Source organism: Symsagittifera roscoffensis, chromosome 7 (assembly GCF_963678635.1).
Source record: "Symsagittifera roscoffensis chromosome 7, txSymRosc1.1, whole genome shotgun sequence".
Taxonomy (NCBI): domain Eukaryota; kingdom Metazoa; phylum Xenacoelomorpha; order Acoela; family Convolutidae; genus Symsagittifera; species Symsagittifera roscoffensis.
The window spans coordinates 22543000-22561403 of record NC_087068.1 but is presented as its reverse complement, the minus strand read 5'-3'; the positions used below and the strand labels follow the sequence as shown (position 1 = coordinate 22561403).

At 34.4% G+C, this 18404-nt stretch overlaps 1 protein-coding gene across 1 annotated transcript; it reads right to left on the bottom strand.

Moving 5' to 3' along the window:
• Positions 1-162: 162 nt before the first annotated feature.
• On the bottom strand, positions 163-13895 carry LOC134851952 (ankyrin and armadillo repeat-containing protein-like). Its single transcript, XM_063868227.1, has 11 exons — positions 13797-13895; positions 13185-13350; positions 10664-10828; positions 9814-10265; positions 9255-9496; positions 4973-5229; positions 4527-4700; positions 3561-3727; positions 3318-3400; positions 605-864; positions 163-330 (listed from the first exon to the last, which is right to left on the bottom strand). The coding sequence occupies exons 1-11, from the start codon at positions 13814-13816 to the stop codon at positions 163-165; spliced, it is 2154 nt and encodes a 717-aa protein (XP_063724297.1). The 5' UTR covers positions 13817-13895.
• Between the last annotated feature and the right edge of the window lie 4509 nt (positions 13896-18404).

Sequence of the window (18404 nt, the reverse complement as noted above, 5' to 3'; positions counted from 1 at the left end):
TACGAAATTAAACTTTTTTGTATAATGAGATTAAGAAGAAAAAAATTCTTAAAAAATTGAATGTGTCAAAATTTTGAGCTCTTTTAAATTAAAAGCACCAAGAAGAATCAAGGTAAAGAGTGTTTCGATCTTACCTATTTGAAAAAAAAACAGACCGAGAATTTAAATCGCCCACTTGCCTTTTTTAGTGAGTGCTGCTATCATTTCGCAAGTGTGCACCTGTATCTCAGGGTCAAGCTGGGTCCTCAGACTTCTCACTAGCTGTCGAATACCCTTGGCCGCACCCTGGGCTGCCGACACGTCACAAAACAACTTTGATATTATCACCACCTGGGTAAAACACCGGGCGGATTACTAAGTGCGTTAAATTGCGTTGAAAGTTCCATACAAATTCAAAACCCAAAAAAGGCAAACAATCTGATCTATTAAAATTTTTTGGTTATTTTTTGCGACGTTTTTAAATTTTTGTAACTCTGAAATAGGCAGTCAAAATACTATTAAAAAAATCAAAAAGATTTGAAAGTTGTTTACAAAACATTGCCTAGTAAAAGATGAGACTGCTTCCTTATAACTTATTTCAGATAAGTTTTTGCGGTCATCTAACCTGGAAAGCTACTATAATTGAAGTTCGAGTGATCTTTTCGGTTATGAATGGCGCGAAGTCAGCAAAAGATAATTTCGGATCCTGTTCGGTAATCTGGTTCCATTTATGGAAGTAGAGTGCAGCTATAGCTTCTCCGACTCTGGGTAGGACTGAACTTGGATATTCGTTTGTTTCGTTTTTCTCTGACGTTAGTTTTGATCTTATTGATTCAATTATTTCAAGCCGCGATGTGTTTGTATATGTTTCCAAGTCGGGCACCCCTAAGAATACAACATACCACGCTCATAAGTTGTTTTTCTTTCCAAAAAAATCTAAAAGCTTGAAAAGGTCAGCGAATTTAAGTTTTTAAAGAAAACTGACAGAGTTAGATTAACATTTTTGCCAACGTTTACCATCAAATCAGAGCCTCGCATGTTTTGAAAACGTTTTTAGTTAAAATAAATCTGATAACTCGGGTCGAGGAGCTCGATTTAGGACTCAACTTTTTTGACCAAAAATCAGTATATCTTGACTTTCTCGACCATTTTTTAAAGTTTCGAGTTTCTCGACCAAAATTCGATATGTTTCGATTTTCTCAACCGGCATTTTTTAAAAATTGAAAGTTTGTTTGTTCGACGACGCATAGATACATTTCGACTTTCTCGACCAAAAATTGATATTTTTTGACTTTCTCGACCGACAATTTTTGAAAATTTGTTTTTTTTCGACCCCGCATAAGTGTTTCAAAACTTCCTCGACCAAATCGGGTATGTTTTGTCTGTCTCAACTTTCTCGACAAACAAAAAACGTTCTAAATTTTTATTTGATGGATGTTGCATTTCAAACGACGTGACTAGCTATGCTATGTGTAATGATTATCTGATCTCTAGATCCAAGATTGACGAACAAATATTTAAATAAATCAAAGATTGTTTTTAAAAATCCATTAAAGCTAACGCATTGTTCGTTTTACTTTGCTTGGCATTGATATGACTGTTTTAAAATGCTTGATAATGAAACGTATTAAAAATTTATAAGCTTTAAATCTCATGAAATCATGGATCCACGAATTTTATGGGTCAGTAGCATAAAAAAATTAGTTCTGTCTTAGATTAAGCAACAAAACAAACAAAATCTTTACTCTGATGAAACAGTTTTTAAGTTCATTTAAATATATTTTGCAAAAACAACTGGGGGAAACAAACGCGTAAAAACTGTTCAACCAAGCAGAGTTCTGTTTTCAAAAACTCAGGAAAAAAGAAGGCGAATTTAGTCAATTTTTAAAGTAAAAGGGCGTTGATTGATTGAGATTTTTCGCGCATTTGGTCTTTTGCCCATAAGAACACGTACCGAATTTTTTTTTATTTCTGACTCCAAATAATTTATATCTTAACTTTTAATTGCTTTTGTTTTTTGAGACCATGTGCAGGCCTTCTAGTGGCAGTCCTATATACTCCTTTATATGATCAGCAAATATGCTGTTCTAGCTAACTGCACTTCAAAAGAACATATATATTGAGTTGTTTTCCTAATTGAAACTATTTTACAGTTTTACAGTTCTTGGTGAAATTTTATTTGTGTTTGACTTTGTTTGGACCGATTTGACTTTATATTTTGACTTTGAGCTCACATGTGCTGAAATGTTGTGTTCGACTTTATGTTTCGACCTTGAGTTTGACTTTACGTTTCGCTTTTGTGTTCGCTTTTATGTTTCGACCAATTCGACTTTATGTTTTGAATATGTGTTTGACTTTGTTTCGACTTTGTTTTATTCTTTGTTTCGACTATGTGTTCGATTTTATATTTCGACGAATAGAAATAATGTTTCAAATAGGGCCTTCTGGACTTTTTTGTGTTTCTCAAAAGGTTTCTAAGTTTTGCTTATAATTCTTTAATGCAGTCAGTTTGTGGAATTGGTACTACAAATTTCACAAAATTTCTGAAAAACCATTTGAAATTTTTGCTCCAAGGTGAATCATATTGTATATCTTTTAAATATTTGTTTCAACAACATGACGAATGATATTTTAATGATGACTGAATGTTTCATTTGAAGGTTTTCTAGCTTTCAGTTTTTGTGGTGACGATTTTGTCGTTGTCCCAAAACTTCAGCTAATAACTTTTGGGACCAGGTGAAGGCATTTCTAGGTTCGTTTTTTGACTGTTCGCTATGTTTTGACTGTGCTCGACCTATGTTTTGACTGTGCTCGACCTACGTTTCGACTGTGCTCAACTATGTTTTGAATTTCTCGACCAAAATCGGGTATGTTTTGACTGTGCTCGGATTATGTTTCGACCGTGCTCGACCTATGTTTCGACTTTTTCGGCCGAAGTTGGGCATGTTTCGAGTTTCTTGACCAATGTTTCATTTTTATCGAGCAATGTTTCATTTTTCTTGACTAAAATTGGGCATGCCTCGACTTTCTCGGCCTATGTTTCGACTTTCTCGACCAAAATCGGGTATGTTTCGACTTTGTGCTTGACTTAAAATTGCTTCTCGGCCGCGGGTTTTTCAGTCGCAAAACTGCAAGCGCTCGACTTTCAAAGTCGAAACATAAGTCGAGCACCTCGACCCGGGAAATGATTAAATTCGGTCTTAAAGAAAGTTTCCTCTCCAGCGAACTATAGCCTGCATAAGCAACATTGTTACAGACAAGACTGGGATGGGGGGACTATAGGGGAAAGAGCAGAAATTGGACGTTCTTTTGAGCGACAATAACCATCAACTACTCACCAATTGACACGTAAGCTAGAGTAATTGCCGCTTCAATTGCAACTTCTTGGTCTGAGTGCTCGTTAACAATTGTCATCAAATTTCTAAAAAGCACAAAACTTTGAAATTTTCCAGATTTTCAATTCGTATCGAATTGTATAAACTGGGAGCCAAAACGTTTTTAATGAGTCTAACTTCCATCCATTTGTACCAAAACCTAATAAACGAGCGGACAAATGGATGAGAAAAACCCAAAGCACTTACCGTAACCCGTCTGAAGATCGAATCAGTTCCACATTCCGCTTCACAGGCACCAGTCCAGGTCTGATTGAGATCCTGCGCAGGAGTCGGAGGCTACCAATGGCGATGGAGGAGTTCTTGTTGTTGCAGATGGACACTAGCAGCACTATCCCGTTGCCAATCTCCTCTGGCTATGATTGAAAAAGTAAAAAGTAAAAAGCTACTTTCAAGGTTTTCAAGGACGATAATTTTTTCGATATAAGGACGATAAGGAAAAAAAGGAAGACGATTTATTTCTCAAGAGTTATAAGTAATAATAAAGATATTTAATAAAGTTGTTTAACACAGGTATACACACTAATTCATAACTCTCAGAGAACAGCCTACGAACCCATTTGGTTTTCAGATGGCTGCCCTGTAGCCCGAACATTCTCAAAAACAAAATTTAAGGTAAAAACTACAACAAATAGAAAAGAAAAAAAACTGATAAAAATCTAGAATAAGAGAAAAAAGAGAAAAAGATCTTCTTAAAAATATTGATTTGCAGATTTCAAAATTATCAGAATTAACATTCGAAGACAAACAAATACCCCTGACAATACAGGTTAGACGCATTAGACCTTGATAACTCTTACATTCCCTTGGAACACTCCTATGATTGATTACATTATAATATGATTAAATTTAGCTCAGAAAGTCAACAGAAAAATCAATTTGGCCCCGAAAATTTGATTGTCGTAGAATCCTGCAACCAGTTTATTTAAATTTCACAATCACAGTTCCTCGTATGTTCTTCATAGCCTTCGGTGTGAAAAGATTTTACTTGATTAAGAAGTTACTTCCTGGTCTTCGTGAAAAACTATTTGAAAAATCCCACCCATTTTCTTGAAAATATCACAGAAAAAAAGGCAGTTTGAACTATATGCCTCAAATTAATATGCCATTTTAGAAGATCTCTTTTCTCTCTGAATTTTGTTTTTCAAAAGCGACCTTAGCATTAGGTCCGCTGGCCAGTATCTCGAGTGCCTCGAGGGCTATGATGGAGAGAGGGGGTGTCTGGGGAAGGTAGTCCAACAGCAGCGCCACTCCTATCACATCCGCCATCAGCCTCCTTCTGTACAGGTCCCCCCGCACTAGACTCCACATTGTGTTCACACACGTCGCCTAAATAATTGGAATGCGATCAAACAAAATCACATTAAAAACAAGGTGACCTTTAAAACTATTTTTAAACGTATTTAGGATATCTAATTTGTTTTAATAGGTCTTTTAGTTCCCGAAAATTCAGTTGATCTATTCATTGCATTTCATTTTTTGAACCTAAAACAGTTTCTATGATTTTCAAAGACCGAAATGCCATTTTGGGTACTGCCTTCTTTACCATTTAGTAAAGTAGCTGGAACTTTTTCACACTCGTGCTACTTTGTTTTTTTTACCTGGGCCGGTATATTTTGTCTGTTCTTCTTCAAAATATCCCCCAGAATCGTCAGAGCTCCCAACTCTAGCGCCTTATCTTGACAAGCTCTATTATTTTCCACGATTATCCGCAATGTTTCAGTGCAGGACTCCTGAACTTGGAAGCTCTTTGATCTTCCAATTATAGTAATAAGAGCCTCTGTTATGCCGAGTCTGGTGACGTAATTCTGGTTCTGCTCGCGACCATCGCAACTTTGCAGCACTAGTTTGTTCAATACTAAAACGGAATGATCGGAATTTGGATATATTTTTGAAAATGATATATAATTCATATAGCGAATAAAATTGAAGCTGAAATATTTTCCACACTTCATGAGATTTTGTACAATGAATAAAGCTCGTTTTCATCTTCTCCGCACATATCGCCGATATCAATTTTAGTGGCACAATTCGCCCCTTTTTTGCGCCAGTTTTTACACATTTCGTTTGTCTTTAGTGGCCCTTATTTTAGTCGTTTCGCAAACGAAAGTGTGTCGCTTAGCAAAGTGAAGTTAAATAAAAGTCTTCGGCTAGTCTGGCTATGGATGTGTGCAGTCGGTGCTTCCCGCCGATAAGCGCTTGGCGTTCTCATAAACAGCTCGAGTTCGTATCTCGGAACTGTCAATCACGCAGCATGTATAGACAATTGCATTAAGTTTTTTTTTTTTTGGGGGGGGGGGGGGGGGGATTTTGTTAGTGGCTCAATATGTTAATACCGTGTATGCTGTACAATTTTACCTCCACAATTTTCAGAAATAGCACGTCTTTTTCAATATGTTTTATGCAGCCTTACATCAACGGCGTCTATTGAGCGTACATTTATTCAGTTTTTAAACATAATCAGGAAAATTTGTGAACATGAGGTCGGCGTTTTTCCAACAAACCTTCCATCGAGCTGGCGCTTAGTTCACTTTTACCGAGCCACCGCGACTGTTTGACGTTTCTGCATTTGGCGTCTATAAAACCGATGCAACAAAATTATCACCCAGTTTGCCGTGGGGTTTTCCCATTGTGATTTGCTTTTCAAAATAATGAAAAAATTAATTGAAAGTTTTGCCTGAAAACAACATACTGGGAGAAATCCGACATACTGGAAAAAGTTGGAAAGAAACGGAAAATAAATATATTTTTGATTTTTTTTATTTTTTACGTCAAATTGCGCTTATAGCTCATCACATAAATTTTGACCTCCTCAGACGCCAGATGATCAAGTTCAAATCTGATTGGAAACAATTTTTCTTCTTCATTTTTTGGGTACAACAGTTTAGCTGTCAAAAATTAAAATTTTGTGAGCCTTATTTGAATCAGTGGTCCTAGTTATATCTGTTTCATGTTCCCAGCTTTAAGAATTAGTTTCCAATATTTTTTCACTGGGAGTTTTTTGAATTGTTTTGAAATGTGGAAAGTATGCTCCTATTTCAACAAAAACATAATTTGCATTAAAAAGAGTCAAATTTTGTGTAATTGTTCCGACCATTTAAAAAATGCGGAGGAATTTTGAATTCGGTTGAGATTCAGTTTTTTCTTTTTTTTTCCACGCTTCTTTTCCACGCAAAATTAGGTACCACAAATAATCATCGGATTGGGTCAAATTGTATATCATTTTAAAGCTTTTCAGTCGTGATTCGAACGACAGTCGTGATTCTAATTTTTTTAAAGTTTAACGTCAAACTGCCCTTATGGCTCATCATATAGATTTTGACCTCAGACGCCATTAAAAAAACTACATTGAAAAAACTAATTTTTCTCAGTGTTAAGTAAGACCGGCTTAAAACTTTTTTCTTTTTGGTTCAATTTCGAACTAATAAAGTCAGCTTGCATGCTTACAATAGCTTACTTAAGCTTAATTTAAGCAGTAAAAACTTGGTTTTAATCAAGTAGCAATAGTTTTTGGAGTTTTTTAGCTCCTTTGGGAATCAAATTTTTTCAAATTCAAAAAGTTTTTACAAAAATCGAGAATTAAAAAAACATTAATACAAATTGACGCATGGTACGCAAATATATATTTTTTAACATTGTAGTTTTTAGTTTTTTTTTCTTCACAAACTATTTTATTTTCCAATTGCCTTTTTGTCTATGGCTGTCGACAATTCCCTTTTTTTGTTTTTGTTCAAATCGATTTTCTACAACAAACAGAAAAAACGACACTAAATTGATAGAAAAATTGTGTATTTTTCAAGACTATGGTCGGAACATTCTGTGCTATTTTCACGGTAACCGCTTATCCTTTGAAAAATCAACAAAAATTAATATATTTTTGTTTGTCAGAGTTTGAAATGGCATATTTTTATACTGACATGATGAAAATACATGTGGAGTTCGAGCTTTCATACCCAAGCGAGCACTACAATTTTTAAAAATATATACAGTTTTGTACCATGCGTCAATTGTAAGGTTTTTTTTATCTACAGCATTTTCAAGGAAAACCCCTACTTAGTTAGAAAAGCATGAGTTATCAGTTTCATCATCAGTTTATGATAAAAAACTGTAACAGTTTAAGTTTTCAAAAAATTCTTTTCTTGTTTAAGGTTTCGAAAAATTGTTTTCTTAAAATTTAAAACTTGTTAATGTTCGTTAGACTAATTAAATTGAGTCAGAAAAGACTGTTTTAGTTATTCAGTTTTCCTTATCTCATCTAAGAGCGATCATTCTGATTATCACTAGCGATCATTCTGATCATTACACACCCTCAGCTTAGTAACAAAAACATACTCCTCCTAATTTTTGTGGTTCTACAATATTTTGATTAGTTTTTGTAAAATGAAAACAAATCAAAATGAAATATTTTGATTTGTTTTGAAAATTGGAAATCAAAACAAATCAAAATAAATTTAACTTGTCATATCATAGGACCAGTGCAGAACATTGTTTTTCTGTTGAAGATTATCAGAAAGTATAAAAAAAATCTAGGTTTTTTTGTTCCGACTTTAGAAGAAAACGAAATATGGTTTTTTTCAGTCAGTTTACGGCAATCAAAATCATAGTTTTTAACAAAAATGATTTTTGCCCCATTGAAGATATCTACTCCTTGAAATCAAAATCAAAAAGATATTTTATCTCCGATCATTTTTGCAAAGTTTTGGGAGTTTGAAAATCGCCAAATTGGCCATGATCTGGACTACTTTATGTGCACTTTGTAGATGTTATCAATAATCCTGAAAAAGTAACGCGAATTATTTATGCGTGGTGAATTATCCTGCACAAGAAAACTGTTTCAACTTAGATAAAGGCTAGCTTATCAGTCGTATTATTTTCGTAACGCTCAAGTTTTCATACTTGATCGTTGATATTGTCCAAAATTTTTAGTTTTTAAATATTTTTTCCTAGCAAATATTTGATTTGGGTTAAAGGGCAGTGGGAACCTTCAGGGCTTCACCCTTATTTACGAGCAGTTTTGTTTGCTTTTAAGAGATTTAATGTTTTTGGAATCTGAATTGGTGATGAACATTTCTTAAGGTTCTCATAGTTGTTTAATGTTCAATTCAGATTACAATACTTTGAAGATTTACAAGACATTTTTGTATGATTCGTCAAAGATTGAAACCTTCGCTTAGACGATGAAAGAGTTTTGTGGAAGATCATTTTTTAATTCATTAGATGTGAATTGTTTGCAAAAGTTTTGAATTCTATTGAAACCCCGGAAGAGCTAGCAAGTTTTTTAATTGTTAGTAAACCAAAAAAGTTTCTTCTTTTCTTACTTTTGATGTTTATTTTTTTTGTTTTTAATGATATTTGCGAGATTAAGACTTGCAATCGGCATTGATTTGTAGTACACTTAGTATCGGATACTCTTTTATATTACTGTTTTACAACTTCAAATCTTAATTCAATTGTTAATTATTTTTAGTAGCGAAAAAAAAACAGTTCCACTACTTCAATTTGGCCAATGATGATATTCTGATGCGCAAAGAGTAATTAAAAAGCGCACGCCAACCAATGGTTTGTGAAAAAGTTTCGTATTTGAATTACGTGTAATCCTAACAAAAAATGTGTATATAAAGGTCTGGATCGAGACCTGTATACCGAAAACACTGTAAAAATTGAAATTAAAGTTGTAACGTTGATCAACTTTCCAAGATTTTTGTTTTAATTTTGCTTCGGCCAAAAGGGCTGTTTTGTTGTTCTACTGAATCGAAGGTTCTGTTTCTATCAAAAGTTTAGGCAAAGATTACAATACTTATACTTTTATCTTCATTACAACAATAAACTGATGCCACCGTGACTCATTATCACCATTTCTAAAATTATAAAGTTTCAGCTTACCCATCAGAAGGTCTTTGCCTTTAGTCCTTGAGTACATCTTCACTAGGTGTTCGTTATACTTCGACTGCAAAATCTCATCACCCACTCTCGAAATCGATTTGATCATGGCGCTCACACAGCCGAAAAGGTTGCACAAGGTCACTTCGGAATCCATTTTAACACACAGTTGCAGCACAAAAATATGCGCCTGATTTTGAACGAACTTTTCGGGTTTCTCTTTGCAAAGATGCAGTAACAATGAGCTAAAAATATATATATAGGATCTCAATAAACTAATAAAATATAAATTTTTGAAGAGAAAATATATATATATATATATATATATATATATATATATATATATATATATATATATATATTTTCATTACGAGGCCAAACTGTGCTTTTTGGGAAATGTAAGCGAATTCCGAACCAAGGACGCTCCCTTTGTTCTTTCATTTTCATTGATCGTTCCCACAAAATTTTAACATGTTTAAAGATTTGTCTCTGGAATCCAGGAACATGCAGACACAAAATTGTGCGCCTATCCGGTGCACAATTTGGCCGGTAATGTTTTTACCTGAGAGGAATCAAAATCTTTTGGTCCAAGCTATCGGCTAAATAGGATTTGGCCAGACGAATCAAAATTGTAATAGTATCTGCACCCAATAAGATAGCAGTAAATCCGTCAAACTCTATAATATTGAATATCAAATCAAATGCCAGCCTCTTCAGCTCATACGGTGCTTCTGATTGGACTGTTTTTAAAAATATTTTAACCAATCCGCAGTCGATGAATTCTTGTGCGTACGGTGAAATAGGAAAGGCTTCAGTTTTTTCTGTCAGTTTAGCTGCGAATTTAGCAGCTCGCATTACTAGGTTGTCGTCTGGGCTTTGCAGGAATTTGCAAAGCTTCGAGATGGTTTGCAGGTCGTCGTTGTAGTTGTTTTTGAAGAAATTGAACAGAACTTTGTTATGTCTGCCTATGACGACGTCAATCACGTCTAGACATACATCAGTCATGTACTCCACCTGAAAAACTTTTATTGCATTAAGCATATGTTGGCAAATCAGCATCTGACATTCAATATCTGGTCACAAAATAGTTAAACAGGAGGCTCTAACCCTTAGGAGGTTCGTTGAGACCCTAATCGTTCAAGAAGGGGTTATGTTGCAAGATCTTGCAAGAATCTCGCAACACTCTTTGCACCCCTTTTAAAAGACGATGCACCTTTTAAAGATCTTGCGAGCTTGAGACACAGCTTAAAACAGGTGCATTCATCAGAAAAAAAGTTGGAGCTCAATTTGAATCTGTTTAAAGCTATGGAAATAATATCTATACTGGAGACTGCCAAACAAAAACCGGCTTGGAAAAGACCCAATTATTTTTGCACTGTATCCGATGATGATGTGTTGTTTCCATATCTGACCTTGGCGCCTTCTCGAATGAGAAAGTGAGTGGCATCTAGTGACCCCCCGTAGACTGCACACATGAGGGGAGAGTATCCAGGGTAGAGGGGGTGTGTCTTCACTATAGGCATTTCCACCAGTTCATCCACCACGTCCATAAATCGCCGCATCTTCTTCACGTCACCCTGCAAATAGTGAGATAAACCTAATAATTTTTCGGCTTAGTGGACAATCGATGTCGGAAGCTTGATTAAATAAACCTAGCGGCGTATAGTGCCACATGGTTGTTGGGTGTGTCAGTTTCATAAAAGATAACAAGGCACCATTTCAGTGGATTTTAACGACTCAACAGATTCTTCGAAAGTATTTTGGCCAGATATTTGCCGCTAATTTAAAAAATAAAGCCTAATTTAGCGCAAATGCTCAAAAATAAGTAGCAAAGGTCAAGGAAAGCAGTTGAATAAGCAGCTTTCAATTTTCCAGGTCATGATGAGTTTTTCTCGCAACTCTTAGCAGACAGTGCGCTCTTAGGAACTTTTCCTAAGTTCAATTGTTGAGGCCTAAAAGTAGCTCCAAATATTTTTCGAAGTTATATTTGTTCCGACTATTTTCGATGAAAATAGCGGAATATTTGAGCTCAGTGTGTTTTTTTCATCTCCAGACAAATTTCGACCTTTTAACTAAATAAACAAAAAATTTTATATCATCCAAAAAATATTGTTGTTTTGAGTTCAAATTAAAAAAAAATATTTCCCCTGTCATTTTTTTTGTTAAGTTATTGAGGTTTGACGGTTGCTAGTTTGGCCAATTTGGGACAATTAGCGCTTGCTATTAACGCGTAAGCGGAGATATAGTCCGTCTAAGAAATCGTTTCAAATTCGACTGGGGCATGCTTTTTGGACTATTTGATACTTTGCTGCAGGTGAAATTTACTTTTTTGCACTTTACATAGCGTGCGGAGTGACGATTTTAAAAAAAACACAAAAATTTTTTAAAATATTTTTCCCTTTTCAGAAAAATTCAGCAATTACGAAAAATCTTGTGTAAATTGTTGGCTCAATCGTTTAAAAAACAAATGAGCTCTTTCACATTATGCGCCCCATCAAACCACATTCTGCCACACAATATACAACTTACTGTTTACTCCCACATTTGAATTTCAGATATGAAAAACAAATTTTACATTGTCATAATGCAATGAAACTTTGCGTGGCCAACAAGCTAAAAATTGTGAAGAACAAACTAATAGATCTGTTCTTCATATTTTCCATCGTAACATCACGCATTCAGCCATAAAAACATGTAAGACAACTTTGAAAATAGAAAAAAAAGAGATGTGTGTTTGGGGAAGAAGAAAACAGCCGAACTTACTTTTGTGGTGGGGATATAAGAATTGCTACTGCGTAGGGGCTATGGTTTGAAACAAAAATTCAATTTTGTATCTTTAGTATTTGTAAAAAGTAATCGAATCTTTCTCATCGTATCCTAAGATTTTTTTCGTTTCATGTTTTTTCTCGGTTCTTTTCAATTCCTCCTGACCCTTTTGTACTATTTTGAAATATCCATTTTTCGCTGACTGGCCTTAACGTTTTGGGCGCCAATATATTCTAATTTTGAGAATAGAGAGCACACAAAAAAGCGTGAAAACGCTTTAAAAGTTGGCCTGTGGCGCAGAAAATTTGGTAAAAGTTGGGTCTTTATATTGTTTTGGAAGAGCGCAGAAATTCAATTTGGTCGACTTAAAAAAATGTCGGCAAAATTTTAGAAATTTTTTGAAAATCCGCCCTTAGTATGAAAAACAAACCTCATCACGATTTTTGGTTTATTCATCGTGCCAATTTTGTTATCATGCCAACGTTAACATATGTTTATAAAACTGAAATTCAAAGGTTGGTGGCGGAGTGAAAAAGAGCCTCTATCTTAGTCAGGAGCGGTTTTAGGTAGGTGGATTATTACTCACCCTTTCAGAGATTCGACCTGTGCCCCTGTAGCCTTTGTTACTTTTTTACGACATTCATTTCGGCCGGTCGAACCTGAAGTTTTTGTAAAGGCGCCATCGGTGCCTATATGTTCTAATTTTGAGGGGGAGCGCGGGGCAAAAAAAACAAGATTTTTTGGTCAAAGTTTTCCAAAGTTTGTCTGCGGCGAGGAAAGTTTTGTCGCAAGAGTGTCCTATGGTGTTTTAAAAGGGCACGGAAAATCAATTTGGTCGACTAAAAAGAGTCAACAAAACTTTCGATTTTTTGAAACCCCCTCACCCTCGAAAAAACCTAGATCCGCGCCGGATCGTGGTCACAACTTTCTGTATTGCCAATGCAACCCACTACCCACTACTCTTGTTTATAGTTAAAGGAATTAGTCAATAGGTTTTATTTATTTTTTATTTTGATTATTCTTGAATTTGATCTGCCATAAAACTCATACAGTAGTAGTTATTACAAAACCCAACCGCCGTCTTCCATGATGCCATAAATCGGACTTCTGTCGGCTATTTTAATTGCTCATTCAAACTTGATCACAATCTTGTAGTGTAGTTGTTACCTGCAGACAGGCGTAGTGGAATGGGACACAGCCTTGTTTGTCCAGCTCCACCATCATCTTCTTCCTCTCCCACGCGAACATGGCACTCCCGAACACCTGTTTGTCGTAGTTCTCATCCACCCCCTCCCCACCCCCACCGCTGCCGCCACTCCTCTTCCTGGGGGGACTAAATAAATGACAGAAATTAGATGATGATCGCCATCAGCGAAGATATAGAAGCGGCTCAAAGACTTTTGATAAAATGTATTTTTACATAGATGCCCATGAAACTTCTAAACTATGCATTTTATGAACTTTGAATTTTTGAAACAGTGTGGGAAACCTCGAAAAGCGAGTTAGCCAAGAAATAGATAAGTTTACTAACTGCCTTCAATCCCCCCGTAAAAATGTTAATTGCATCCCTACAAAAATGTTAATTTGAACTAATTTTAAACAAGAGATCACATTTTTTCTGAAGTCTTTTTTGAAATAAATACACACAGAAGCTCTTGAAACACTAAGCAACACAAATTTACAGTTTCGAAATTTCAGGGGAAAAGTGTCTCTGCAAAAAATTGGCGATGGATGAAACATTTGCAGCATAGACGATGATGGTTTGAAGCATCAACTCACTTGTCTCTTGCGGAAAGCATTTTCGTAGATTTGACGACGACACAAAATTTAATGCTATACGCACGCACTGTTTATTTCTTACCAGATGAGATGTTTTATTGATTTATTGCCCTAAGGAAACAAAAGACATTTTAATGCTATGTCTGACATGCATGAAAGTGAATTAGGATGAAAAATTTACATTTCGGCATGAAAAATGCAGATCCTTATTGTCGTTTTCGTACATTTTAGGAAGCATCAAAAATATCCAAAAATAAACAGTGTCGATTAAAAATTGAGATCCTCGGTGCAGCAATTTAATAGTTTAAAATTTCGTAGTTTTGGCTTACGAAAAAAGCAAAAGAATTTTTATGCTGGGATGGATTTTTTTCAGAACCAATTCGGTGTTCGAAAATCATTTCGAGGTATTTTTAAACATTGCTTTTAGGAAACTGATGAATTTAAAATGATAGCATTTTTTCACATGCATTTGTTTTTTGTTCAGTTATCATTTTCAAAGATAGCGAATTGAGTTAGTTTTTGGACTAATTCGTGCTCGCCTTGTTTCCTGGTAGCAGTTAAGAGAGCGAGCTCGCGCTGTTCGCAAAAGTTTTTCAGCTCAATGTTCGCAAAGTCTTTTCAGTTTTTCAGTTCAATTTTTTTGTCAAATTGCCTTTTTTCAAGAAAACTCGTTCATTGATAAATAATATCTTTTCAAAATCTATATTGTATAATGCTCAAAACTAAAACACAATCAATATTTTGGTCAAAGCACTAGCAGTGTAACTATGATCTCAATGTCACCAGTACTCCAGAAAAATTCAGAAACATGGGTTTTCAGGTGCTTTAAAATGAAATGAAAACAAGGATAACCGTTACTGTGCAAGTAGCACAAAATGTTCCGACCATAGTTTTTAGAAAACTACGGTTTAGAAAGTTTTTTTGCAAACTTGTGAAATTTGTTTTGCATAGTATTATAAAAAGATCTGATGTAAAAAAAATAATTTAAGCATATAAGACTGCATATAAAAAATTTTGTAGAAAAATAGCTAGAAAAACTAAAAAAAAAAATTCAACTTTTTTTCAAAACTTTTTGCGGAAAAACTTTGAATTTTTTGAAGTTTTTGGTTTCCAAAGTGATGCTAAAAAAACTCCACAAATTAATTTTACTAGACTAAAATTAAATTCAAAAAACGCCAAAAATTAGTTTTACTTGCCTAAAATTAATTAACTTCTGTAAGCCTGCTCGCTCGAATTAAGACGAAAAATCAAAAATGTCAAACAAGTTTCTCTCGACACGCGGAAATTTTTTTGAAAATGTTTTAATGGGGTTCAAATCACGATTTAAAGGGCTTTAATATGATATATCGCTCAACCCAGTCCGATGAATATTTGGCCAAAACAAGGTCTTTTTAGTTCTCTGTCGTAAGTCAAAAATCAATTTGCGCGACTTAAGAAAAAATAATTTAGCCGACAAATGTGAATGGACGCCAATGGAGCCAAAAATAAAACAAATGAAATTGGAAGTTGTTGCCAAGAAAGAAAAATTTTGAGCAATTATGCTTTGAGCGATTATGCTTTGAGAGATATTTTACACAGCAACTGACATGAATTGTTTTTTTCATTTTTTTCGCTAAATGACCCAAATAGTTGACTAACACAAAAAAATGTAAAGTGACACCTTGTTCGCAGAATTAAGTTTTAAGCGAATGGTAATTTAAAAAAAGAAGTATTCAAAGTCACGGTTTTTAAATTTTTGAATTACAGAAAAAAACTAGCAAGAACTACCAGTGAAACAACTATCAAGAAAACTTCTAGCACCAAAAACACACTGGTGTCCAATTAAGCCTACAAATTAAAATCAGATAAACTTAAAGCCAAAATGAATGCTTAGGGTAAAAAAAATAATTCCATTTTTAATGAAAAAACTAGGTTCGAACGGGACTCGAACCTCAGAACTTGCGGTTCAATGGCAACCACGTTACTTTTTCAGGGCTATGAAGGAAGGAGACTGGACATTTTTTTGAAGTTCAATAGTAAAGCAATATAAGATTTAAAAACAAATTAAAAATTGAGTTGAAATATAACTTGAAAAAAAATCTAATTGAATCGTATGATGTGCAGAAACAGCCTTAAATGCATTGGAAATCATTTCCCGACGCAAAAAAAAACAGATCGACCCTTATTAATTCAAAATCAAAAGTTTTACCACAAAAATTGAGCTAAAATCATTTTTAAAAAGTTGCCAAAATAAGACATGGTGAATTTCTAAATTACACTAAAAACTTTCAATTATAGTACAAACTGTTTACAACAAAATAAAAATCTTTTCTTGGAAAATAGCTTGAGAAAAACCGTATTAGATAGTACAACTGGCAGTAGAAAAACGTAATCTAGGAGGAAAACCGCGAAACCGAAAAAAAACTGTTTGAACATGACAACCATAGACAAAAAAAGTTGAGCATGTCAACCATAAAGCGTAAAGTTTACCCTTCCTACTAAATTGGCTATTCTGTGAACAAAGTTTTTTACCGGAAAAAGTCTTGTAGCCGGTTGCAACAACCTGTCTAAACGCAAGAACGCAAGGGTTAATATTCAATTGCAAAAAAAATAATATGCTTATAAAGCCTCACTACGTTCAAAAACAATTTCAATTTGCTTAAGACAAAGTTCACGTTCAAATCAAGCGTACATTTTTTTCAGGACGAAAACTACATAATCTCGTAACATTTCCTTTCCGACAGCCACACTATCAATATTGATCTAATCAAGCAATTTAGTTGTGATTTCAACTCAACTGTACAAAGGTTTCAGGATAAAAAACACAGACCGTTTTTTTTACAATTTCCGTTCCGATGACCATATTATCTCTTCTAAACTAATCGGAAGTTTTTTTACATACACAGCGGCAAAGCACAACTTTGCGCCAATGGCAAATTTAGTAGAAAATGCGATCTCGGAACATGCAAAGCGTAACTTTTCGATTTCAACGAGCACAACGATTTTTTTCTTTTTGTTATAGTTGTTTTCTCTGCAACTGTTTAAGAAACAGATTTCAAATTTTGATAAATGTGAGATAAACATTTTGATCGGAATTAGCTGCACAATATTTACTTTTGGAGGTGTTCTTGATGTGGAAACATCAACGCAAGCAAAATGAATAGCTTAAACTTATGGGCTCAAAATAGTTCTTTGAAAAGCAGATCAGCTTTGCTTACTCTTTATGCTGCCGAAAACTGGCAGATAGCAGAATTTAAAGCGTTACTTGGTCTAGCGACACAAATTGCCTAAAATTTGTGATGTTTTCGCGCTGATTATTTCGCGCGATCGAAATAAGTCACCGAAAGAACTGCTTTAGCAAATATTTTGGAAAAACAATTACTCCCATCTATGCGCAGGAATTTCATTAGCAGTTTTTGTGTGCGTATCGTTTGTCCAACTTTCTGATATAAGCTCCCAAGATTTTCTATAGTCTGTACGGTCAAAACATTTATAAAAGCTGGATCAAATACATTTTCAATTTTGTTATCTATCTTTTTGGAGGCTCAAAAATAACGTTAAAAAAATCGTTCATTTGCTCAATGAAATCAAAAATTTCTTTTTCTTCTGCCCCGTGACAGCAGTAGTGCAAGCTAGACGATAATAAAAACTAATGAAAGCCAATAAATTGAAAACTGAAACATTAAAAAATATATATATATTTTTTAAAAGTTTGTCTCAAATCGTTATCAGGAGTTAAGAAAACCCGGCCAGCAACAGAACCGTCAGCGTTGAATACGAAATCAAAAACTTAATTTTGCGGCTGTCAATTGACAACACATAGAGCGTGAAGCCCCAAAAAAAACAGTTAAAAAAATTTGTATTCATGAAAAACTATGAGCTAAAAAGTTTTTAATTTCTAAAGTGTTACTTCCTTCCTCCTCCAGAAACACACAATAAGGTAAAAAAAATTGTCATCAGATGCAATTTTAGTTCCCATAGCCAATAAAGCATAAGCTAAAACCATTTAGGCCGAAGAAGGATTTGAAGCAAAACAAGGAAAAAGTCAAATTGGTAAAGTAACTTGTTAGGGATTTGATTTCAAAACGCGTCCAATTAAAAGAAAATTGCTTACAGAATAACCCATTTCAATGATGTGGCAACTTAGTCGACAAATAATCAACAAAACTGAAATGCCGACAATTTTTTTGAAAATCCTTTTTTTCAATAAGAAACAAAACAGGACCTGGCCGGTTTTGAACATAGACACATAGTCCCAGGTGAAGTCGTTGCCTCCAATCAAATTGTGCCAGGAAAAATTATTTATGTGAATTATTATCACTCAAGCTTTTAGGCTATTCAAGCAATTTGTTGAACAAGTTGTTAGCCCCTTTAAAACTATATTCCGATTTAATAACGTTTGCTAATCGCAAGCGTAGAAGTATTTTCGTTAATTTTGTTTTAGAGTCTACATGTACTGACAAATAGGTTGTTTGCGACCCATATGACTAAAGTAAAGTGTAGATGTCTCAATAAAATTTGATATAATTTAATTTAAAATGGGCCGTGATCACTTTCAATTCACATTTTTTTTAGTAAAATTTTGTTAATCAAAAATGGAATCAACTTCGATTTTTTGAAATTTAGCAC